At 40.5% G+C, this 25,493-nt stretch overlaps 1 protein-coding gene across 2 annotated transcripts in view; it reads right to left on the reverse strand.

Moving 5' to 3' along the window:
• trpc7b (transient receptor potential cation channel, subfamily C, member 7b) overlaps positions 1 to 25,493 on the reverse strand; it is a 67,760-nt gene that overhangs the window by 8,522 nt on the left and 33,745 nt on the right. For both annotated transcript variants that reach the window (XM_086023612.1, XM_086023613.1), the window contains exons 8-11: positions 8,206 to 8,401; positions 5,912 to 6,133; positions 3,140 to 3,226; positions 97 to 172 (exon numbers count right to left, since the gene is read on the reverse strand). In XM_086023612.1, coding sequence (XP_085879738.1) covers positions 97 to 172; positions 3,140 to 3,226; positions 5,912 to 6,133; positions 8,206 to 8,401 — 581 coding nt within the window. The remainder of the gene's footprint in view (positions 1 to 96; positions 173 to 3,139; positions 3,227 to 5,911; positions 6,134 to 8,205; positions 8,402 to 25,493) is intronic.

Here is a 25,493-nt window from a genome sequence, read left to right on the forward strand (position 1 = left end):
ATTGTATCAAATGTGAAGCTCAAAGGTTCATTTAAAAGGACATCCAGTTCAGGACCTGTGCAGCGTAACAAAATCAACACAGAAAGTGGCCGTTACCTTCGTTGACTTCATCACTCTCTCTATCCACTTGGGCCTTGAGCACATAACGCTTAATGAGTCGCTTCATGATCTTCTGCAGGGGAAATAGCGAAGACAAGAAAATGAGGAGGTGACGAGGTGATACGGCAATACTTGTATATCCAGACAGCAAACAAGCATCTCATTAAAGTTTTAACATGCACACAACAAGCTCTGGTACAAATACAAGTGTACACTTTTGATCCTTGAGCCTGCAACAAGCCTTCACGGCTTAATATTTAATCATCCATCTCCTTGTTTGGCGACTGCAACTTGGAAATAACTTAAGTGGGCCGGCAAGTGGAATTTTCATTTTCATGTCTCTTGGGATAGAGATGATGTGGAGACAAATGAGGAGAGGGTCTGATCCCTCTTGAGTGCTCATTTGCCAAGTGCCAGCATTGTGTCCACCTCAGCGAGCTCATTTGGGTCATTTCATCCTCATTATCTTGCTCCCTTTCGTTCTTGCCAATTCACCTCACACGTCTTATTCAAACTTCTCTTCTGTCACTGCCTTTCATTACAGCCTCTTAAAATGCTTTATTTCCACTCAAATTAGTATGTATTTCACACCCTCACATCTACTCCTTTTCTCCGCACTCTTCCCTTTGTTTTGCATTTTATGCTTTTCAATAGTACAGATTTTCGTTGACTGATAAGTTTGTGAGCAACTTCACATTTGCAGTTTTTGTACATCATTCTCGATTATTTTATATGTTTTTGATGAGTAGGCATTCTTTCAAGGATGATCCTATTAGGTTTTGGTGAGAATCCATGCAATATACATATTTTATTTCAACTTGTCATATCAATCCATCCATTCATTTTCTTTTGAACTTGTACTCATTTGGGGTGTGGGTGTGCTGGAACCTATCCCGGCTGACTTGGGGAGAGAGGCAGGGTGCACCCTTGAGTGGTCACCAAACAATCTTAACACTGGGGCACTATAAAAAGTCTACACACCCCTGTACAAATGCCATGGTTTTGTGGTATAAAAATAAGACCACAATAAATCATTTAAAACTTTTTCCACCATTAATGACATAAACTGTACAACTCAATTGAAAAAAACCCCCCAATTGAAATAATGTAGTGCACACCCCCGCTTATTACGGGGATGGTTCTACATCCATAATTACCGGTAACCAAGAACATTCAAACTCATGTTAAATGGGAGTCCGCATTCACCCGCCCCAATTTAAATTCCTTCTGATTAACCTCAAATAAAATTCAGCAATTCTATTATTTTTTTTCCTGACTTTTTTGTTTTTGCTTTCTAGCAGAAGCCTGAAGGTTTTGTGCTTTAAAGTGGAAGTTAACCCAAACATATTTTTTTCAAGAATATGTTCCCACTAGTTGAAACATGGCATTCTTCTTAATTTTCAGTCGACAGAAGAGAAAATGGCCGCCCCCTGGTATGGCTAAAAACGAGTGCATTTTGCTGCTTAACTTATATTCCATCCATCCATCCCTCCATTATCTATACCGCCTATCCTCACAAGGGTCGCGGGGCGTGCTGGAGCCTATCCCAGCTGTCTTGGGGCAGTAGGCGGGGGACACCCTGAATTGGTTGCCAGCCAATCGCAGGGCACACAGAGACAAACATCCGCACTCACAATCACACCTGGGGGGAATTTAGAGAGTCCAATCAACTCAAAATGCATGTTTTTGGAATGTGGGAAGAAACCGGAGTACCCGGAGAAAACCCACGCAGGCAGGCACGGGGAGAACATGCAAACTCCACACAGGGAGGCTGTGACCTCTGAACTGTGAGGCGGACGTGTTAACCAGTCGACCACCGTGCCGCCCAATTTATATTCCACAAACGCAAAATTAATAAGAATGCCATGTTTCAACTAGTGGGCCTGCTGGGAACATATTCTTGAAACAAACATGTTTGGGTTGACTTCCGCTTTAAGAGAATCCCAACCCTCAACTTTGAGGAAGATGTGATAACTAGACTCGGCCAGTGTGCAAATGACTTCTGTTGCAGGTTTTAGAGTAACTTAACATTCTAATAAAATGTAATACGATTTAACTTTTTTCATTCAAATTTCACCCATGTAGGCTATATGTAGGACAATAAAATGCAATATAATGTCTTCTGATTTGTTTGATTGGTTTTATTGTAGGACTGACTTTAGCTGTTTATTGCATCTGCTTCCAAGTCAAGGGGTTCCAATTTCGGCTCAAGCTCTCCTGTGTGAAGTATGTTCTTTGCCTGTGTGGGTTTCCTCCGCAATCAAATAATAATAATAAAATGCAGAGATGGGCATTTCGTCCCAGGGCCGGAACGGTCAATCCCAGACGGACGGATTTTGTGGCTGGACGAACGGAGGAGAAGTCTATTAAAAAGGACAGACTAAGCAAGGATGGAAATGGGTTTTCGTCCGTCCCTCTATTTGTCCCTAACCGGGTCAAAGTGTTGTGTTGGGTTCTTTTAAAAAGAAAGACCACTGTTCTCATCGGTGATACAACGAAGCCGCCTTTATTGACTGACTGCACAACACTTCATGTGTGCTCCATGTGGTTCAACACATGTAATACGATGGAATATGCCGCAGGACATTTCACTGACTGACAGAAATACGAATCAGCCTGTTTTATGTGTGTAATCCCCAGATAATGTATGTATTGGGCGTAGGAAAAAGGTGGAATTACAATTTTGTTTTGTTAACTGACCTTATCGCTTTATGTGAAGTATGTCCTTGTGTGAGACATCTTTAGACTGTGAAAAACTACTGTAAATCACCTTTGGCATGCATCCTTTGGTAAGTGTGAATGGGCGTTGTTTGCTAATGTGTGCCCTGCGATTGGCTGGCAACCAGTTGAACGTGAACACTGCCTCTCGTTCAAAGTCAGCTGTGATGGACTCCAGCTCACCTGTGACAAGCACCAATGGATGGATAGATGGTGTGGTATGGTTAAAACTGACAAATATCCTCATATGAGTTTACAGTGTACTTTGCTGATGTAGGCTCCTATAACATTTGCTACATTTTGATGAATCCATTAAACTCACCTCATATCTGGTTGGATGCTTTCTAGAATTTCTGGACAAATTCTGGAACTCCTCTCCCGCAGGCGGGTAAGACCTGCAATGTTCACCCTGGTGCAGGTGCAAACAATGGTGAAATGTGACATAAAGGAAAGGAGTGGCCTTCCATTATAGGATCATATGAAACAAGACATACAAATTGCCTTAACCTAAAAGAAGGTCTATTAACCATCTTCTATTTAAGACGTGATCTTACTTTAGAAGAAAAGTGTCATTTCAACACTGCAGCACTAAAACTAGCTGTGGTCGCACTGCAGTGAACTTATACTTCCTATTCTATATGCGATGAGGCAAAATCATATTCATATACTGTACAATGGGGAAGATGATGTTTTGGTATCAAGCCTGAATTACAATAAATATATTAGTTTGTACACAATCTAAAATATACTCATGGGACACTTCTTTTGAACATATTTAGTTAGATGCAATCCAATATAAAAACGCAACACACAATCTGACTTTACAAAAACAATAATGTTCATTTTGAGAGAGGTATCAGTGTAGCAATATTTACAGTATGTTTATTATTGTGCTGGTAGGTGGAAGTGGTGTCGAATGATGCTCCATGTCTGTTGTTTCTTATTTTTTGGTCACTATATTAAGCTACATGAGGGGCAAGTAAAATGAAATTAATTAAAATTGTAAGAAATCGTGATGGTTTTGGCATTAAGAGATGGATCAAGTCGGCTAGTCCCTATTGCCGGCCCAGGTACTAAAAAATACATCCCAGCACTAATGTATTCACATATCAAAATGCCATGTGTATACGTAGTACAGCAGCAAGTGTGGTTCTCTCGTGTATTTTACAATCATTTCATTTCCTTTCAAGGGTAATTTAGCAGCACATCTGTTTTATCTGACATAATTGGATAAAGTTCCATTTGAGGAACTCCAAATTTGTGAGATGGAAAAAAATCGGTTATGTGCTCACTGTACGGAACCACAGTGTAAGCAGATGTATTGATTGCTTCCCGCACCTACTTGACTTTAGACTTAAAGTGTCAGTACTGGAGAGAATCGGAGAGCCAGGCAAGGCAGCAAGGTGGAACACAACTTGTCTCGATCGAAAGCTGAAAATGCCTTGAAGTACCCAAGAACAGGTCTAGCAACCTTGCTAATAGCTTAGCTGAGGCACTGGCCTGACACATTGTCGACATATCCAAAAGGCTGCTATGTTAAATCAGTGGGATTTTATCACACTGTGTCCTTCCTAGCAGTGAGAAATGTAGAACATGAATAAAAATGAAAATGCAGCCAAGGCTTGCTGAAAGATGATCAAATCTCTCGTGTCGTAACACATCAACCCTACTGAGTTTTTGTGTGAAAGCATTGCATTACTTCCTATTGCTAGTGGACCAATAATTCTGTTTTTTTGTAATGAATGTGTAATATTTTGTCTGTTCCACAGGGTCTCACAGTAGAAGTGGGTGGTAATGCAACAAACATTGTATTCAGGCTATGACTTTTGAGAAAATTACAGTGGCGTGCAGTAATTGATTTAGGATACATTCATTTGACGAGATATTGTAGCGCCAGCAGGATGTTTGTATTCTATGATGTTTAATCTCGTGATAATGCGTGATTATGCTCTCTGATATCTCACCAACAGTCCCCTCCAAAAGTATCGGAATGGCAAGGTCAATTCCTTTGTTTTTGCTGTATACTGAAGACATTTGGGTTTTACATCGAAACATGAATTTCAAATGAATTTCAATCATGAAAGTTCAGGATTGCTGCTTTTATTTCATGGTATTTACATTTAGATGTGTTAAACAACTCAGGACAGAGCACCATTTGTTTGACGCCACCCACTTTTCAAGTGAGCTTTGTTTCTCCCTTCAGTCTCCTCTCCAGGTGGTAAAATGCAGACTCCATTGGGTTATGGTCTGGTGATTGACTTGGCCAGTCCAAGACTTTCCACCTTTTCCCTCTGATGAAGTCCTTTGCTGTGTTGGCAATGTGTTTAGGGTAATTGTCTTGTTGCATGATGAAGCTTCTCTCGATTAGTTTGGATACATTTTTCTGTTAAATTGCCAGACAAAATGGTTTTGTAGACTTCAAATTCCATTCTGCTGCATTAAATCATGTCATGTCATGTCATGTCATCTTCCAAACCGCTTATCCTATATAGGGTCGCGGGAAGTTGCTGGAGCCTATCCCAGCCGTCAATGGGCGAAGGCAGACTACACCCCGAACTGGTCGCCAGCCAGTCGCAGGGCACACATAGACACTGTCACTGAGCGGGAATCGATCCCACGCTGCCCGCACACAACTCAGGCGTGTGTACCACTACACTATCAGCGGACTGCATTAAATCATTTTTACTTTAAGTTAAATTAAAATATAAAAATGTCCATTTGAATACTTTTTCTCACATGAAAAGTGGGTGGCTTCAAACAAAAGGTGCTCTATGCTGAGTTGATGAACACATCTAAATGTAAATACCATGAAATAAAAGCTGCAATTCTGAACTTTTGTCTGACATTAATCTTTTGTTCTGAAACCCAAATGTCTTCAGTATACAACAGAAACAAAGGAATTGACCTTGCCGTTCCAATATCTTGGGCGTGGACTGTATGTGATCGATGGAGTGAATGCAATAGCTGAAACAAAACACCATAATGAAAAAAAAAAAAATGTTTCATGGCTTGAAAATCAACTATTAATCATATTTGATGCATTTAGTTTCCTATCAATTTATGTATTGTGTTGGGTTTCTACAGTGATAGTTACCTTGCCCTGAGAGTTGAGCATACCAAGCTCCAACTCACTGCTGCGCTGATGTCTGCCCACCTTGCAGATTCCTAACAGGCCTGACTTGATGCGCAGGACCAGGTAGTAGAAGGACTTTGGGCTGGGGACCAGGTTGAATGGGGCAGGCAAAGTGCGGCCCTCGTCGAAGTAGGAGAGCCACAGCTTGGCACGAGCGAACTTCCACTCGACGTCAGCGTCTTCCTGCAGACACAGAGTGTGTTTGAAATGACAGAGTTGGGTTAGGCAAAACAAACATGTTACACTTAGACAAGCAGGTTCTGAATGTTCCCACTGACATGCAAAAATAAGGGTAACCAGGACATTTTAAGCTGGTACAGTGTGTTTCAAAGCGGCTTGCGATTAACAGGGCACTGAGATTTCAAGGACCGTTCAACACTGATCCAATTTCTACTTTCTCTCTATTCACCCATACATTTTCTGCTGTGTTTGAAATCGAGCGCCGCAACCCTGGTGACCCTCTCCTCAGCAGAGCACTCCTTTTATTCCAGAGGTATTATCACAGGTCTACTCTTGGGCCTCATTCCACTTGAACGTGAACACAAGTCATTCCAACATAAGACCCTTATAAATCTAATCCGGTGCTTGAAGCAGCTCATGCAAATAAGCAGAGGCTCCATGCTAATGAGTTGTCATCAAAGTACATCTGCCAGTGTTGGCTACGCTATCTCATAACACTAAAACCTGTTCTGGCTGAGCTTTAGATGACCAAAAACCTAGACGAAAAGCCAAATTTTAAACATACTTCTCAGCATTAAAAGGTGGAAAAAATACTGATGAACAACAATAAAGAGCAGCATTAACTCCTCTGTGAGGACTTCAGCTTTGGAAATAATAGGGTTCAAATCCCACAGCACACAAAGGTAAATGCAACCAGTTGCTGAAGTCACTGTTTGTGTGCCCCATCCCTCGAATAACTTCCCTTGCATACTTGCATGTGTGTGGTCTGCTTCTCTGTGTGGAGTGCAGCAAAAATATACAGCAGAGTGTAAATTACATTTCCCCTCGAGAGATAAATAATGCAACATTTTATTAAAAGCAACAAGAACTAAACACATTTTCTTTGGAAATAGTTACAGGGATTTGATCCTGCTGATTAATGTCCATTGACAGTAAATATAGCTGACTAGTACACAAATGTGAAGACAATTATCTGACCATGACCGAAATCCCTTACACTGAAAAGTTATATTCCTAACATACCAATGCATTACTAACACACTTAAACAAAAACTGGTTCAGACCAAGGGCAAAATACAGAGAAGCAAACTCACAAATGTTGCTTACACAGTGCAGTTATTAAGAAGTGCAATGACTTCTATACTGCAGAGACCAAGCAGCCGATACACAAGCGCATAGGACAACATCGCCAAGCAGCTTCAACAGTTCCTTTGCATCTCAAAAAGAAGAGACAATCCTTTGACAACAACGACATCCAATTTCTGAATGGGTAGGAATGATGGTTTGCAAGAGGTGTAAAAGAAACCCTCTATGTCAAGCTAGAAAAGTTGTTTCTAGATCAAGGTGTGGCATCCCCCCCAAGATTGTCTGGTTCCACAGGATGACTCGCTCTAATGAGCTGTTTTGCAGCCAGGTGAGTGAACAAGCGATCCGTATGCAGGGCGGTTGTTTACCAGCAACAAAAACAACAACAGCACCCTACTGTGACAGACCCAACCGAGTCATAAATAGGGAGACTTCACACTTTAGAACAGAAGAATCCCTTTGGATTAATTGTGAAACATCTTCAACAAACAAGAAAAGTCAATTTTCCTTGATTCAACCTTTGCGGATTAACACAAACAGGAATGGCAATATCCCGCTTCACTGGCTCCTGTATAAAAAGTATGGGTGAATCTTCTGTTATGACTCTGATATGACAATTTTGTGGTATCTGTGTAAAAAAGCCTTAAGACGATCACTACAATAGTTCCATTTAGAAAGCTGAAGGAGCACAAAAAAGATCTTAATGCTGTACCTTGGTGTAACCCAAATACGAGTACCAAGCCACAGAAGCCAGTGAGTAGAACAGCGTGTTGAGTGGGAAACGTCATACCCTGTTCCAATCTGGCAATGACGCCGTCTTGGCTCTGTTACTATTGCTGCAGGTGGAATATCAAAAGGGCAACTTGGTCTGGCCCATTCTGTATCAGTGTTTTTACAGTGTAAAGCAGTCACTAAAACACTAACAACCCCCCCAAAACAGTAATTTATCTGCATTTTCATGGGAACATCGTGTGAATATTAACATTTACCTCGATCTCCTGGTACGAGCTGTTGATCATGGCAATGAGCATGTTGAGAAGGACAACCACCATGGTGACGTTGTAGACCCCGTACAGCACATAACCAATGTTCTCTATGAATTTATGGTCATACTTCAGCACTACTGAGATGACTTCTGAGAGGCCGAAGATGGACCAGAAAAGAGTCTTAAAACTCTCCTCCACTCTGTAATGATAGAAACGTAAGTGGTAAGAAAAGGGGAGTGTGAACCATACAAAACAAGCAACATGTTTTTCCTAAAATAAAACTATGTTTGTTGTTTAGAAAGGTTATTCTCAACAACACTGTGGTTACATAGATAGTGGAGTTATTCATTGACTTTCTCCTCTCACAGTCTCACCCTTCTTTTTCTAGCACTAAAGGCCGGTGAGAAGAGCTGGGCATACGTGGGATTCAACACTGAACATCATCTATCCGTGCAAGCCTTGAACGGCTACAGTTTAACGTTCTCCATCGTCTTGTGCCAAAATTTCCAAGTATTGGATCAATGCGTTCAAAATTCTCTCACTCTCCCACGGGTGTTTTAGATTCTTCGTAATCAGTCTGAGATGAAACATAAAAATACAGCTTTTACAGCACAAACCATATCAAAGTGAAAAATGAGACACCACCTCTTTTATACTCATGACAAGAAATGGCTTTGTGGCAAGAAAGAAATCAGCCAACAAACTTACAGGACATCAAGTTTCAAGGAACTGACCCTCACTGACATTGACTTAATGTGTGTCCGTTGGTCCAAAAGGAAAGAGGAGATGCAGGAACTGTGACATTGACATTCAGGTAGTATGTCTTCATATGTTTTGGCAAGTACTGCTGGGAAACAACTGAGGGGGGCTTGGTAGGAAAGGGGGCGCTGTCTGGTTGGATAGCCAGAGGCACGTAGAGGTGAAGGCCGGAGGATCTGTCAGCTCCCCCAAAGGCTCAGTGGGTGTCTTCCAAATCGACTTGGTGTTCAAAGAAACAGTTTTAATGGAGAACGGAAAGCCAGATGAAGGCATGTGTGGGTGAAAATCTCTTCAACTTGGAGGGGAGCAAGACACACTCTGAGTTTTCTTTTCCACTGCATTCTTAAAAAAGATTCTCTGCTGACTACTTCAACTTTCAGGGAGAAAGTAAATTAAACTTGTTACAATTCCATGCACTCATATTTTTTTTCTCATGTATGCACATAATCATAAGAGACAAGTTCAAAGAACATCCAAAAGTAAATCCCTAAACTGCACTGGTTGGCGTAGGATAAATGACATTATCAAATACAATCACCACCAAGAGTTTTGACAACATATTTTTCAGTTAAATGGTGCACGCAGTACCATCATGACTGACTAACCCTGAAAAAAGCTCTCTCAGATCAAATGTTTTAATTACTTTTTTTCTATTCCCGCAATTTGGAGTCACATTATTATTTATTTATTTTTTGCGTTATTGCGTTATTTAATCAATTGTGAATGACTTCTACTGGCATTTAGTACCAAGACGGTACGGGACGAATACAAAAATCGTTACACCCCTAGTAAATACTATAATTATCAGGGGTGCACAGAACTGGTACGCAGGTACGCATGCGCAACAGAATTCACTGACGCGTACAGTCACGACACGCATTTGCGTACCTGTACACACTAGTGGTGCACTGCAACGAAGCATCGGTTCAGGATGGGCACGATGGGCAGAATGGTTGGTGAAAAACACTGTGCGTGTTCACAGTAAGGCAACGTGATTAGTCCGCATTCAGCAGAGGAAGTTGAATACCCAAGATCACGTAAATTGCATGTACAAGAGCGTTTTGCAAACATACTCAACGAACACAGGGCCTCCATAAAGGCTAACTTCAAAATACATTTTACCAAACAGATTGAGTCATTAATGCCAATGCAATAGCCTTAAGTGGCTTTTACTTTGAAATTGGCCCACGTTGTGGCGTAACGGCTAACTTGACTTACTTCCGTTTTCAACGTTTTAACGCTTGCTACCAACACCAACACAATATTTTTTATAAAATAAATGAAGTGAAGACAAAGTTCTATTTAGCTTTTTTGTGACTTATGTAATCCGTTGGCCCACTAGTGAGTACCAAAGACAATCTCCTGGTACTCATGCGAGTACCACATGAAAAAAATGATGTGCACCCCTGACAATTATCTTGATAAAGCATTTTGGTGTTAAAATGCATTCAGTCAGCTGAGACAGGCTCGAGCTTTCCTGTGTCCCAGAACAGGATAAGCGGTATAAATTAGAGGTATGAACAGCACTCAGTCACAGCAGTAATGTCCACAATGAGAAGCTTTACAACTATCCATCCATCCGTTTTCTAGACCGCTTGTCCTCAGGGTCACGGGTGAGCTGCAACCTAACCGAACTGATATTGGGCAAGAGGCAGGGTAGGCCTACACCCTGGACTGCCAATCACAGGGCACATAAAAAAACAGAACCAGCTATTTGCACCATTTAAAAATTTAGAGCAGGATTTTCTCAACTTCTTGTCACGCATTTTCCTGTCGTAGCTAAGTTGCGACCCACTTTAATAGACATTTAGAGCAATTAAAGTGGAAGTCATAGCAAACTTTTTTTTTTCTAGAATATGTTCTATGCAAGGCCACTAGTTGAAACAGGGCATTCTAATAAATATTGCGTTTGTGGAATAAGTGTTAATCCACTAGTTTTTAGCCATCTCTGTGGGCGGCCGTTTTGTCTTCTGTCGACTGAAAATGACATCACAACTGCTCACGACCAATCACGGCTCAGATTCAGAAAACTGGTGAGCAATTGTGATGTCATTTTTAGTCGACAGAAGACAAAATGTCTGCCCCCAGATATGGCTAAAAACGAGTGCATTTTGCTGCTTAACTTATATTCCACATACGCAAAATTAATCAGAATCCCTAGTGGGCCTGCTGGGAACATATTCTTGAATAAAAGTGTATGGGTTGATTTCCTTTTTAAGAAAAAAATACTGGTCAACGATAACTTTAAAAATGTATGCATATAGTATTTCAGCTACACATGCTTTGCTACATGTTAAAAGTGCCATTTAGGACATCTTATTAAAAATGATGGTAAATATGACAGATACAACAAGTGAAGATGCTGGGTGAGGCTGCGATGATGCGCAACCAATCAACTCACGAGATAAATCCACTGCTCTCATTGGTCGTTCTCGTGCCGAGAACGAATCACTTGTCTTGTATGAGTGACCATGGGTATGTACAAAGCCTCTGAGTCAACTCATCTCTTTGCTTGAACTGCTGGGAAACCTACTCGCTCGTGCATTAACATGAAACAATGTGTGTTTCTGCCATGGCTGCTGATATGGCTATATTTTTTTCATTTTTATTTTTTGATGGGGTGGCACGGTGGTCGACTGGTTAGGACGTCAGCCTCACAGTTCGGAGGTTGTGGGTTCGATCCCGGCTCCGGCCTCCCTGTGTGGAGTTTGTTTGCATGTACGGGATGCCTGCGTGGGTTTTCTCCGGGCACTCCGGTTTCCTCCCACATTCCAAAAACATGCATGCTAAATTGGACTGTCTGAATTGCCCCTAGGTGTGATTGTGAGTGCGGATGTTTTTTTGTCTGTGTGCCCTGCGAATGGCTGGCAACCAATTCAGGGTGTACCCCGCCTACTGCCCGAAGACTGCTGGGATAGGCTACAGCACTCCCCGCGACCCTTGTGAAGATAAGCGGTATAGATAATGGATGGATGGATGGGCATACACCTCACGTGTTCTCTGAGGATGACTGCATGCAATCATCCCCATCATCATATACAACATACTGAAGTGACATAAGGTACTTAAGCCCCTGTCATCAACAGCAGTTCTTCTCTCCTTATGTTTTATATTTGTGCTGTTGTGATGTATTTTGTAAACCTCAGAAAAGCTTCCTCACTATTCCTACCACGCACAGTCAACAGGCTGTCATGAGGACAGCTGAGCAAGGTGATTTTGCTGGACTTGGTCTTGAAAGCCTGTTATTTTGAGCCACATTTGAAAATAACGTCTCATCTCTTATCGACACTCTCTCCTTACAATACGCCATTCTCCCTCACGTTGAAATGTGACACATTGAAACACAAAGGGTAATTGCCGGGTCTTGATGATGTTATTACAACTATGCTTTTAATAAAATTGCTCTCCATCCCATACGTATTAAACACATTTCACATTTGGTGTACCTGTCACATAAACACAAATAATTGTAGTATGGACGTAATGTTGATGAGCTACGCTCCAGGCTATATTCATATGTCAGAAAATTCAACACTCTCAGGGACAAATGTACTGTGTATGGGTAATTATAAAAATATGCACCCTTGTTAAAATCGACAAAGAAAATCAAGATCTCCAAGAAACACCTCACAATGTGCACTTACACTAATACTACGATGATGGATTAAGCTTTCAGTGTTTTCTCATGTACTGTACACCCAAGGCCAATTTACAGTTTTTGCTTGATATGGCACTTTTATGAGAGTCAGTGTGAATCATCTCTGGAACAATTCTGAAATTATCCAACAACAGTTTATTGCACCCCCATATTAACCCAACACATGATTAGTCTTTTGCTATAATTTGTTCCAATTGTTGTAGAAACCACATAAACATCACCGGGCACCTTCTAGTTTTTCCATTAAAGTGAAAGTTAACCCCCAAAATGGCTTTACAATAATAAATTCTGTGAAGCCCAACTCATCTAAACACGGCATTCAGATGGATATTGTGTTTGTGGAATACGAATTAAGCAGTAAAATCCAACTGTTTTTATTCATCTCAGGGGTGGCCATTTTGTCACTTGCTGCTGACTGAAAATGACATCACGGTTGCTCAGGTTTTATGTTTGGTCCGTCAGTAAACTTCAGCTTGGAATGGCATTGAATGGCTTGAAGCCTCTTCTCAGTCTGTCAAACTGTCATAATCTCACAATCTGTCACTCATATCTCAAGGCGCCAGTATATTTCCTTTTTCCTCTTTGCTATCACTGGTACTCTCCTGCAGCATCCAAAATAAAGAAAAATCAACCCACAGTGGAGCCCTAGTCTGGTAGACTGGCGCCCGTGCGCTCGGGTGTAACTTAATTTCGTGTCGGCAGAAGTCTAGTGTTTTGGGGCTGTGTTGTGCCTCTCTTGGCGTTTTTGCGCACGGAGTGGCCTCTCCTCGACTCATCTGACAATTTCGTAACACATAGTAGTCTGCGCTCATTGTAAAAAAGGGAACATCATTTTTTTTTTGCCAGGCCAATGGTCTTGTTCAGCCTGTTTGTGAATTTGGGAGACCATCTAAGCCTTGATAGGTGTTCCTGCCACGCCCCCCGGTGTATCTGCAAATTTGGTTACAAAAAGTACACTAGATTTTAGACTATCAAAAAGCAGGTGTAACTCTGTGCGCAGGAGGTGTAACGTGGTTTTTGGTGTGTTTGATTGAGGCGCAGGCAGACAAATTCGGCGCATGTGGATGTGCGTGGTTTTTGTCATTGGATTTCCAGAGATGGGCACTTTCCCATTTTTTGCCGGTACGTTCTCCGTCCAAGACTTGGATACCCTTCCGTCCTGTCCTTCCGTCCTTATACATAAAAATAATCGTCCCCCGACCCCGTGTGTCCTCGTCCTTTGAAAGCACTTACGTCCTTACATTCCGTCGGCCCCCCCCCCCCCCCCAAAAAAAATGTCAGAATGTCCGTGCACTCTTAAACGTTATCAATTATACAATAGAATAATTGTAATCTGACAGACAGACCGACAGACGGGATGCCCATCTCTGTGGTTTTCATTCATATATATTGTCGTTTTCCTGTGAAAAACATGTACATTTTTAAATTCCTTAAAAAAATGTTTACGTTAATGGGCTTTCCGCGTTACAAACATCCGATGAAGGTGAAATGTTTTTTTTTTTAAATTACAAGATTGGACGTATATGTTTCTCACAGGGCAATCCCTCTGAAATTAATTCATTGCACAAATTATCATCATTATTATCTTAAAAATATTTTCATAGCACCCTATCACTATTTTGGGTATGGATATTTGGGAAATGCCACTTTTAATAATGGATAATAGCACTTCATCCATCTCTGTCGCCAGATGCCCCCTTCCCCTGCTGCTTTACTGATGCTTGGACAGTGATGTCATAACACACACACACACACACACACGCACACCATGTTGAACGCATGTGGGAGAGATCAGAGTACCAATGTCCTGCAGAGGCGTGCTTGTATGTGTCACCTTCACTCTGCAGTTGCAGTTCCATCCTAATCACAGACAAGCCCAAATCAACCTGATCCCCTTGAAAGACATGTTTCTTGTACTGCTTGATCTTTGCTGTCTATGCGCTGCCGCCATTGTCTTTGCTCCTCTTTCACTCTCTCTTGTATTTGCTCCCTCCACCAACTGCTTCTTCATTATAATCCCATTGCTATTGCTTTTATATCTGTCTTCCAATCACCCCTCGGCCCCTTGTGCTTCCCGCCGGCTTTTAGCCATTACTCAACCCTTCATCTATTCCTTTGAGTTATAGGTCTTTTCTTTTTCTTCTTTATCTTACACACACACACACATACATACACAACTCACACGTTCCTCCTCTTTTTATGATCTACAGGGACATTCTCACATAGCTCGGAGTTAATGTAAAAGTAGACTTTGCAAAGGGATTGCCCATCACTGGTCTTTAATTTCTACCCTTTGGCGCTTTTCAAATAATATCTTATACATAATATTGAATGTGTCTTTCTTGATAGCGACTGACCATCTATTCTTCAGGCTGACTGACAAATATATATGACTAGATAAATATTCATTTGAAATTAACTTTTTCGGGTGTCAAAATCACGGTCACCATGGTGATAGCAGGGGTGGGAGCCATGTATATGCCGCTTTTAAAGAAAGAATAGGGAACCCGTTATTGAAGCATTTCATATATTTGTATGAAAGACAATGATTTTGTGTGTTTTTGTTTTGTTTTGTAATTTCATAAGCTACTAAAAAATGTGTTGTTGTGGTTTTAGCTATTAGTGCGTGTGAAATTATCCCTCTTGTTGATTAGATAGTAAATGGGCTGCATTCATACACAGCCTTTCTATACCCATGGAGGCAATTTTACAAATGTTACAGGTTAAGACAAATAGTGAAACATGCTAAATGCTAGAAAGACAAATACTATGCTGTTCACACACATGTTGATGACATAGCCTCCAGAGCAACTTCACTATTTTGTTCACAACAAGTTTGAGAAGGAACGAAGCCTTTTCCAATTACTAGGCGGCCACTCGACCACCTGAGCCGTAGCGACTGCAAATTAGTTTTCGAGTGATGCGTTACATGGTTTACAGTGACGTTTTCCAGCAACATTATGTGGGTCAACATGGTTTTCTTAATTCAGTGACTAAAAGAAAGATGGCTCCAGTGGGATTAAATCTGATCTACAAAAAAAAATCCTAATATCTGAAATATGATCAGTAAAGTAATTTGAAATGCACAAATCAGGGTAGTGGAAGTCAAATACCTGTACCTCTGTCAGGGCCCCTACAGCAAGTTGGATTCAAGATTTTAAGACTTTATAATTCCATTTCAAATTCAACTTAACATCAACTTCCCAATGCTCTCAAAGTCCCATGTTGTCCAAAGTTGCTACAGTGCATACAGTAAATGAAGTACATCTGCTCTTAAGTGTCCCCACTAACACCACATCATTTTGTTGGTTCTGTTATCATGACTGACGGGAGTTATTCAGTAAATTGTTTCTGAATTATAGAAAGGTGCATGTCCACCGCTGAGAGTCGTGGAATGCACTTGTAGAAGGGGCATCAGTTTGTGTTTGAGGGGGCATTAACTTTGAAAACAGCCCGACCACACCCAACAAATAAACCACAGCAGGCTGACTGTGTGATTATGAACATTGAATATTCATGCTCATAATGACTTTTTTTTTTTTTAAACCAAAACCTGTTGTGTCACACTGTAGTTAGCAAATCACATATAGACAATAAAAAAGGTGTAAAATGAAGGAAACCAATGTTAAGAGACACATAAGAGACATTGTACATGTGTGTACACTTTTGGTCACTTATAATAACACTTATAATAATAATGTAATAATAATAACAATGATGACAATAAGACATTCTATTATTCTGCTACATTTCCATGACAACTGAGTGATTCTGATGAGGACACCAAAGGAAATTTATAGTGATATTGGTACTTCTGATTCATCAATTCAACAGTATTCCTAATTGTGGTCGTTTGCAGAGTTGCAGACGTTCTTCCACAGTATGGCACTACTAAACTTAGAGCCTAATATTTTGGTTATTCAGCGACACGAGAGTGGTTCTGGTGAGTGTGGTTAGACATTTTAAAAGAAAATCCATAAAAAATTCATAAGAAACCAGGTTGTTTTTGTTGTGTTTTCTCATCACGTTTTTATAAGGTCTATTTTATCTTAGTCACAACAGAGTCTCCTCTCCTCTCCTGTTTTTATTCTTACTTCCAGACTGGTGGAAGCTGAGCTCGACTCCCCTCCGAGCTAATAAAATTTCCTCTTTCGCTCCCGCCTCTCAGCTATCATCTTATCCTTCTCGTTCTCTCACCAGGATCACCATCACGCTCCAACTCTGCCACAATCACCGTCAAGCTAGACCTTCTGTCACGCTTCCTTTGTTTTATCTTCTTTATGGTGTCACCTTCTGTTACTTGTCGTATTGACTTAAAATTCTGGCCAACATCTACACTCCGACATTTCTTTTCAGGTCTTTTATATCCGCTTTACCCGGCGCTTTTTTAACATTTGATGGCATTTTCTTACAATTCCCTGTGTGTCTATCACAGTTCAGTCCATCATACACAGACACATTAAAACAAAAGGCTACAACATCACTTCAGTCATGATCAGAAAGAAAATACAAGTTCTTATGTCCACCCGGTTATTAGCAATAAAGCGCATGCAATGCCAATGTGTGCCAAGTCAATGCTTCTGTTTGCTGCACAGTCAGCTTGACCTTCTCTCATCTTCTGTCATTCTCCCTCCTCATTTTCCCCTCCTTTGTTTTTGCACCCTGGCAGCGCTCCCACATTTTTTGCCTGAATAAACTGCAGAGCCCCAAACGCCCTTCGCTCTGCATCTGCATCCCTCCCTGTGGTTCTCTTTCCATCCTTTATTCCCTCCATCTCCTATTGTCTGCTTCCTCTTTCCTGCAGAGCAGACTTCATCCCCTTTGTTTGTGGCATTGCAATCTCCCTCTGTTGCAATTGATTTTTTCTTCCAGTTTGCCTCTTTCATTCTGCCATTTTTTTCAATCAATAATAATTTTGTCTTCTGAGCCTCCTTAGACTTTTCTAAGACTTTCCGTCTTCGGTCCATTTTACTACTCTGCGCAGTGCTGTTACACACAATTGACAAAAACATAGATTCTCAAAGTGAGGTATGCGGGCTTCTAATAGTGGTATGTGAAAAATCACTGGATTAAATGTTCAAACTGTATAATGTTAAATGTTATATAACGTATTATGCATCTTAAACTTATTTTCAATTCAATACAGTACATTGGTTAGGTACGGTTCAGTTGTATTCAACTTTTAAACCGTGCATAATGTTACAGTGCCTTACAATTGTATTAAATACTATTAGGAATACACCCTCAGTCTTGTTTTTGATGAACACTTGAGCCCCCTATGTTATTGAATTTTTTTGGTGGGAAAAGTTTGACAACCACTGGGCTAGAACATGGAGACATGCAGGTCTACTCGCCTCACCAGGACTGGCCAAATCTAAATCCTGATAAGCGTGCGTGTGTTTGTGGGTGTGTGAGTGCATGTGCACATGTGTTTTATTTAAACTGTACAGCCATATTGTTTGAACACCTGTTAAATTATGCAGAACACAGGCATTATGCATGTGTGTATCTCTGTGTATTTGCACATATGGGGATACTCACACTGGCCCCAACAATAGGTACACCAGCTCAATCTAACGTAGGAGTAGGGTTGCTACCGACCATATGTGGCCCACAGGAGCATTTGATCTAGCTTGCCGTGCAATTCTAAACACAAACACAAATGAAACCTCAGATGAACTGTTATGAAAAGCCCACAAACAATTAACCCACAACTTATAATATATAACAAAGAGCCATTGTTTGTTTGAACATTGAAACAATTATCTCATTGTATATTTAAAGGGCTGGTTGGGCTGGGATGGCCATGTTTTCACTAACAAGTTCATTTAATATATTTGTTATCAGGAAAATGAAAAGAGTTGTCATTTTCTATTTTATCCATTCATTTTGGAGAAATTAGGAAATAAGTGACTCCATGACTAACTCCCCTTGTTAATGAGGGGAATGGCCGCGCCCCCTACCGTTCTATCCTTGTTCGGTCAGAGTCACAGGAGGAACCGATTCCAAACCCTCCATTGGAAATCATTGTACTTTCATTGCTTATAATGTCCAAAAACGGTGATCAATTATCACCAAAATTTATGTGGACATCCTTACTAATGACCACTTCAATATATCAAAAGGATTAACCTCTCCGTGGCTGATTTATATGAGAATGAGGAAGTGTGGAAGTGAGCAGAGCTACATAGATTTATGCTGGGATGAGCGCACACTGCTTCTTTGCTAAAAAAAACAACAACAAAAAAACACTGCTTCTTTGCTGATCACAGTTAGGACAGGTGAGGTATTTAACACCAGTCAGGATATTTACAGAGACTGAAGTGGGAATGAGTGGACGTACACATTTATTTGGATGAGGAATGCCCCCAGTTTTTCGACCGACAACACGCCGCCCAATGGAACGAAACAGTCGAAATGGTACGTTCCAATGCGGCCACACTCGGCTGTGGAGTCGGATGCGCGCGTTCAAGACACTCCCGGTGTTCGATGAGGTCTTACCTCACTCTGATGCTGCTTCGGACCACGCACACGACTGCTTGGGAGGCAACCCTGCGACATGAAGATGCAGGCTCATGATCACCTCCACACGCTGCGCGGACAGTAAAGAGCTAATATTCTTGTGGTAATACCTTCTGTTTTAATGGCCTGAAGCTAGTTGTTGCTTGCCTGATTGCTTGCCCGAGAATTGACACGAGTTTAGCGTAGCTAAATATCTGAGATATAAGTAGTCGGGGTTTGTGTGGGCATTCATGCTCTTGTCTGCTTCAGCCTGTGTCAGTGGAGAAGCGATCACCACTGTATTTTTGATTTTGTGGAGGTTATCATGATGAGATCACGTTTGATGTCAATAAATCCAAACTGTGCAGAACACGTTTATACTTTCACAGGTTGAAGTGGACAAGAGTAGTAATGTGCATTTGCATTTTGGTGGCAATCGGTCGCTGTTTTAGACAACAGAACTGACAAAGCGAGCAATATTACCACGCTTGCCTCCCTCCCGTGACGTAGACCACTGAGACCGAAAAAATAACAAGCCACGCCCCAAAAAGGGGCGGGGAATTTGTCGTAAATCTAATCACAAAAAAAGCCCTTAAATCACTACAGAGTATTTTGGGCGGAGCATTTTAGTACTGATGTCATTTTACATGCAAACCTTTTATATAAGTGCCAATGTTAAGCTCCTCCAAGTGTCACTTTAATATGGCATTGGAGAAAAACAAATGAATTTTGCAGATAGAAGAAAGGCATAATGTGATCTGACAAAAGCTGTATTAAAAATTCTGACTTAACAATAATTATAGCCATTGTAACATAATCATAGTTATTTGGCTCTTCCAAGAGGTCTGCTATTTTTTCTGATTTGTACTTTTCCTCTCTTTTTTGTCATTCATTGTCATGTGGAGCCATTGTGGAATGCTTTTAGTGTTTTTGGCCATGACATTCATTGGAGAAGAGTATCAGCGCATGCTGTTTGCGCCCTCACGCAGTGCATGCTGCACAGGAGAGTGTAGGATGTCGGCACATAGTAAACACACTCAGTGAATTTTGTAGAGTACATTTTACTCTAAAAAGAAAATATTGGGACCAGTCTAAACAGAGTGAAATTTACACTTGGAAGAGAAACATATTCAGAGTAAATTTTACACATAAACACCTAGAGAGTTACTTGAAAAAAACAATTAGATTTTTTTTTTTTCACTCAGAAATTCGAGGTAAATTTTACTTACATTGTATTAGTTTATTTTTAAAAAGTCACACAAGTGTTGAGGAACATGCCAAGAATCTTCAGATTAGGAAATAGCCACTCTACCACATGAGCCATGTTACACCTACTGTGAGTACAAGTATTCCGCCTGACATCAGTGATTTACAAAAGTCAAATTGGGAGCGCAATGGCTCAGGTGGTAGGGTGGCCGTCTCACAACCTGAAGTTTGTTGCCACGTTCCTCAACCCTTCTGTGCTTTCTTCTAAACTAATACAATGCAAGTAAAATTGACTCAAAAACTCTCCTTATTAAAATTTACTTAGAATATCTGAGTGAAAAATAACTTTAATAGTTTTTTTCAAGTAAATAACTCTCCAAATGTTTTTCTGTGTAAAATTTACTTTGAATATTGTTGTCTTCCAAGTGTAAATTTTACTCTGTTTAGACTGGGACTAAATATAATCTTTTTAGAGCAAAATGTACTATACACCCATTGGGTCTTATTAAATGCAAATACAGTATGTACATTAATGTGTGACAGGTCATAGTATGAGTACATGTGTGAGAGGCTAGAGCTGTAGCCAAAGTGAGAATCTGTGCGCGTGTGCGTGGGGGGGTGTGCGTGTGGGGGTGTGTGAGAGTGGAAGAAGATGCTACTAATTCCACACTTTTCCATCTAACCTCCTCGCCCTAAATCTCCCAGCCCAAATGGCCCCTCCTGGGGTATCATTAACACCTCCACCTGGCTTTCGCGTCATATTCCTGCTTCAGAGCATCAAACATATGTGCCTTGGTAGACAGCTTAAGTCTCACACATACACGTTTATGTTAAAATGCTGTCAAGATTCAGAGAGAAAGGGGCTGATATTTTTGTGATAGCTACAATTGTGGCAGCATGGTGGATAGAGGTAGAACATCTACCCTATAGTCAAGAGATCTCGGTTCAAATTAAATTCACAACATCTCACCATTAAAACATACATTTTAGGTTAGAGTGGTCTAACTTATGCAACTACGATCGTAACTCAAAACACTTAAAGATCATGTGTGAAGTAATTTGAGAAAATGCCAAACGAAATCAAAGTAAAGTAGTTAAACATCATAGAAAAAAATAAAGCATGAAAAATAATTTCTATTTCTTATATTCGACTAAGTAATCGTTTTCCCTAAAGTGAGATCCTGGCAAGCGACAAACCCTGAAGTCATTTCAAGAACAACAATGGCAGAGTTCGACATGGAAATTGTTCAAAGCCAGTCAGAAATCGACTCAGAAAGTGATATTTCAAACGTATCTGAGGGGATCAAGGTGTTTGAAGAGTTGGAGGAAGAGTAGGTTGTTGGCATGATATTTGTTGTACCATACATGTACGAGCCAGATGCTCGGGATGCCAAAAATGTTGTGCCCGAACGGCCGGACATTGAGTGGAGACGAGACCCATCAAGATTGGAAGAATGATAAGGTATACAGGATGTTGTTATTAGCCTAGCATTATTGTTTGAAATTCGACGCTGTGTCGTGCTGCTAATTACGCACGATGAGATGGTCCATTTATTCTGCTAGCACTGCGAGCACACGTCATCGTGGGTTTGGTGTCCTACATTGTCAAATTAGCTTTATAACTTGTCATAGTTTACGAGTACTAGTTGACATAAATAAGGTATATTTAATGAATCAAAAAAATGCATGTGAATTAACAGTAAATTTGACTTGTGATTGGCAGTTTTTCAAGAGGACATGGCATGTTCATTCATCAACAGGCATCTATTTTCAAACAAACAGGAATTCTAAGATACCACATGTTTTTCAAAATGTAATGTAATCACACCTACCTTTTTGCAAACCCTTTATCATAAGTAAAATGGTTGAGAAAAGAGAGCTCTTGGAGAGCTTGTAACAAACAACGCTTGTTGACACCGGTGTGATATTCATTCGCTTTGCGAGAACAAAACGGGGTCCATTTACGGGGTCTATTCTTATCGTTTGGCCACTCAAAGAACTGTGAACAATGCATCGACACACAGCGCTGAGACATTTCGCCGAAAAACGCAATAACAACGGCAAGGAGTAGTTAATGGAACAATCAACAATGCAGTACAATGGCTGACTGATGATTGTCGAACGTATGCATTTTTGTTGTTAAACGCGTTGCTCTGGGTTCAATTATGAACCTGGGTGGGTTGCGCTAAAGAAATCCTGAAAGTATGCTTAAAATCGTTTTTGCCATTAGTATTACTCAAAAGATGGTTGGCCAAGTTTATTTCACACTTGAGCTTTAAGTGGGTCATTCCAGAATTGGAGGACATTTGGGTTTCAAAACCCTTGAAAACTAAATGTTCACTTTTCTAATATTCTGCTACATATTCATCAACAATAATACTACTAAAAAATAGAAATAATAGTTTTTAAAGTCTGAGTAAACTGGAGGCGAAGCAACCCTGTTAATGTAGTGCAACCTTTCACTCTAATCACAGCAACAGCGTTGCAGGTAACAGGGTTCCAAATTTGGACGAATGTTAGCTTTCTCTCAGGAGTGGAAGCTAGATGTTTAGCTAGCTGTTGCTGCTGATCAAGAGGGCACACTTACTTATGTAAATAAGTAAAGAACAACAAATAATTGTCTTACTCTGATCATGTGCAAAACAGGGTTCCATGATGTAGAGTGAGACATTCAGTCAAGGTTAACAATGTTATAAAAATGTGAAAAATAGAAGAGAGGACATACCCTTGCTCTACCCAATCTTTTGGAAAACTGTTTGATGACGTCAAGTCCAGTGTATTATGTGATTCACTGCTTTCTTCTTCTTCTACCATGCTAAAAAGGTTATGGTAACAGGGTTGCATGCATATTGTGGGACTCACGTTCCAGGAATAATAATTCTTATTTGAAATAGTAACGTTCTAATATTTTCGGATTATGATTAAGATATTCAAATGCATGTGCACATAGATTTTGGTAGCAATAACTTGGGACAGCCCATTACTAAACATGTCCATACAGTAGATGTGAATGTGGGGGTGAATGGTTGTTTGTCTACATGCATGTACCCTGTGACTGACTGGCCACCAATTCAAGGTGTACCCTGCCTCTCGCTTGAAGTCAGACTGCTGTTGCCTGTGATTGCGAGGACAAGCACCTGCACAGGAAATGAAAATGGAAGAAAATATGGAGGAGGGCAATACACCTCTTCACTCCTCTGGGAGGACTTCCTTTAAGATGCCGGAGAGTATCTGTGGGAATTTATGTCCATTCATCCAGAACAACATTTGCGGAGACCAGATGTGAGAGCTGAGTGAGGATTTGGTTCACAGTCTGTTCAAGGTTATACAAATGTATTTGTATCAGGGTTAGGCTCAGGTTTTTCCACATTCAACTCCTCCAAGCATGACTTGATGCACTTTGCTATGTGCACTGGGCACTACATTCATGCGGCAATAGAACATTTGTAAGAAAAAAAAAATCCTCCTTTGTCCAATTACAGTAACAGAGTGCAAAGAGGTGTTGTGGACTGGTTTCCCACAGCACACATCATGAAATAATAAACAAACTGTAAATTGTGTAAAATGTGCATTATTGTTTTTTAATCAACTAAAATACTTGCTACAATTCTTGAGCTGAATCTAATTGATTGTCTAAGTGTAGGTCAGCTCAGGGCATTTTTGAGACAACAATGCTGCAGGCTGAGATCAAAAACCAGACTGACCCCTGGTGGTGCAAGTAACAACAGCAAGGTGTTTCTTGTAATAATATTTTATTTTTTGCTACATAAGCCTTTCACAGAACACTGATGGCAATTGAAGGTGAAGGTGAATCAGAGTAAATTGCAGCTCATGGGGCAATTTTAAACAGCGGTTTTGCAACCCTACATTTATCTCAACTGACTGCAAAATGCACTTGATTGGTATTTGACTAATGAGAGTTATTTTTATTCCCAAAGGGGAGACAGCTAACAAATAAATAAATAAATCAGCACTGGAATACTTCCCACCCATCTGTCTCCCTTCCTTTAGGGTGACTCTCTCTATTACAGCCGGTGTCTGTCTGCTCATCTCATAGCCTGGATCTTTGGCTCTGAGTGAGCAGCCAAGCAGAACTTACCACCTCTAAGATGCCTGTGCAGCAGCTCGGCAGAGGAGCTGCTCTATATGCACAGCACAGGCACGGAAAAGTGGAGTCCTTGCTCTGGGTCCAAACCTGCATCTTTTATCTCTATTAGCATTTGGCCGAGGATGTTTAAGATACTGCCCTGAGCAGAAAACAGATGCTATTAAGTGCCACAAAGCAGGCAGACGCTAACAGCTGAAAGCAAATTTGGAAAAGATTATCAAACAAAACAGTGTCAAAATGAATCATCTCATATCGGACTGATGCATATGTTAACTTTTCCTCATTTGTCCTCAACAGTTATGAGACCCAAACAGAGTAATTTATGCAAATTACAAACAGCTTTATCAGATTGGGTCCATAATTATGCCATTTCATCAGCTGACAAAATGAGACAAAAAAGATACAATTTGAAAGAGTGAATCATAAGACGAAGAGCGATGCATTATTTTGGTACTATTAAAAAAAATTGCAAAAGCAAAATCTGTGTTGAAAAAACACTACTTGTCATAACATTCAACTTTAATCCTCACATTTTCAGGGAGGTATGTAGTGACATCAGCACTTGAAGCCTGTTAATTTTGAATGCCCTCCAAGCTCGAGCTAATACTCTAACCAGCGATAAAGTTGTTTAGACTCTTCCATCTCATTCTGCCCTTATACTTTGTAATAATTCTCGAGTACATACTGCAGGATTAACACTGTAAAGGTGGATCTAAATTGACCACTCCTGTGCATTATAAAGTGGTACCTCAATTTATGAGTGACCCGATTTAGACATTTTTTGAGATACAAGCCATTGCGTGGCCGATTTTTTGGTCTTGAGTTGCGAGTTACTAGCTATAGTGGCAGCAAACTTCACAACCAGAAGTTTGACAAATAGTGAACGATTCTTCAAAAGGTGACATTTACTTTAGAACTAAACATAAAATGGAGAGCAATACATGTTGAGTATTTCACCAAATTACATTAACTTTGTCTTAAGGGTTGAGGAGTACAAGTATAAGCTATAGCTTAATGCAAACAAGCAATGCAAAATGACATAGAAGGCCTAGTGAAACT

Source organism: Filicampus tigris, chromosome 2 (genome assembly GCF_054856515.1).
Source record: "Filicampus tigris isolate MCC_2025a chromosome 2, RoL_Ftig_1.0, whole genome shotgun sequence".
In the NCBI taxonomy this organism is placed as follows: Eukaryota; Metazoa; Chordata; class Actinopteri; order Syngnathiformes; family Syngnathidae; genus Filicampus; species Filicampus tigris.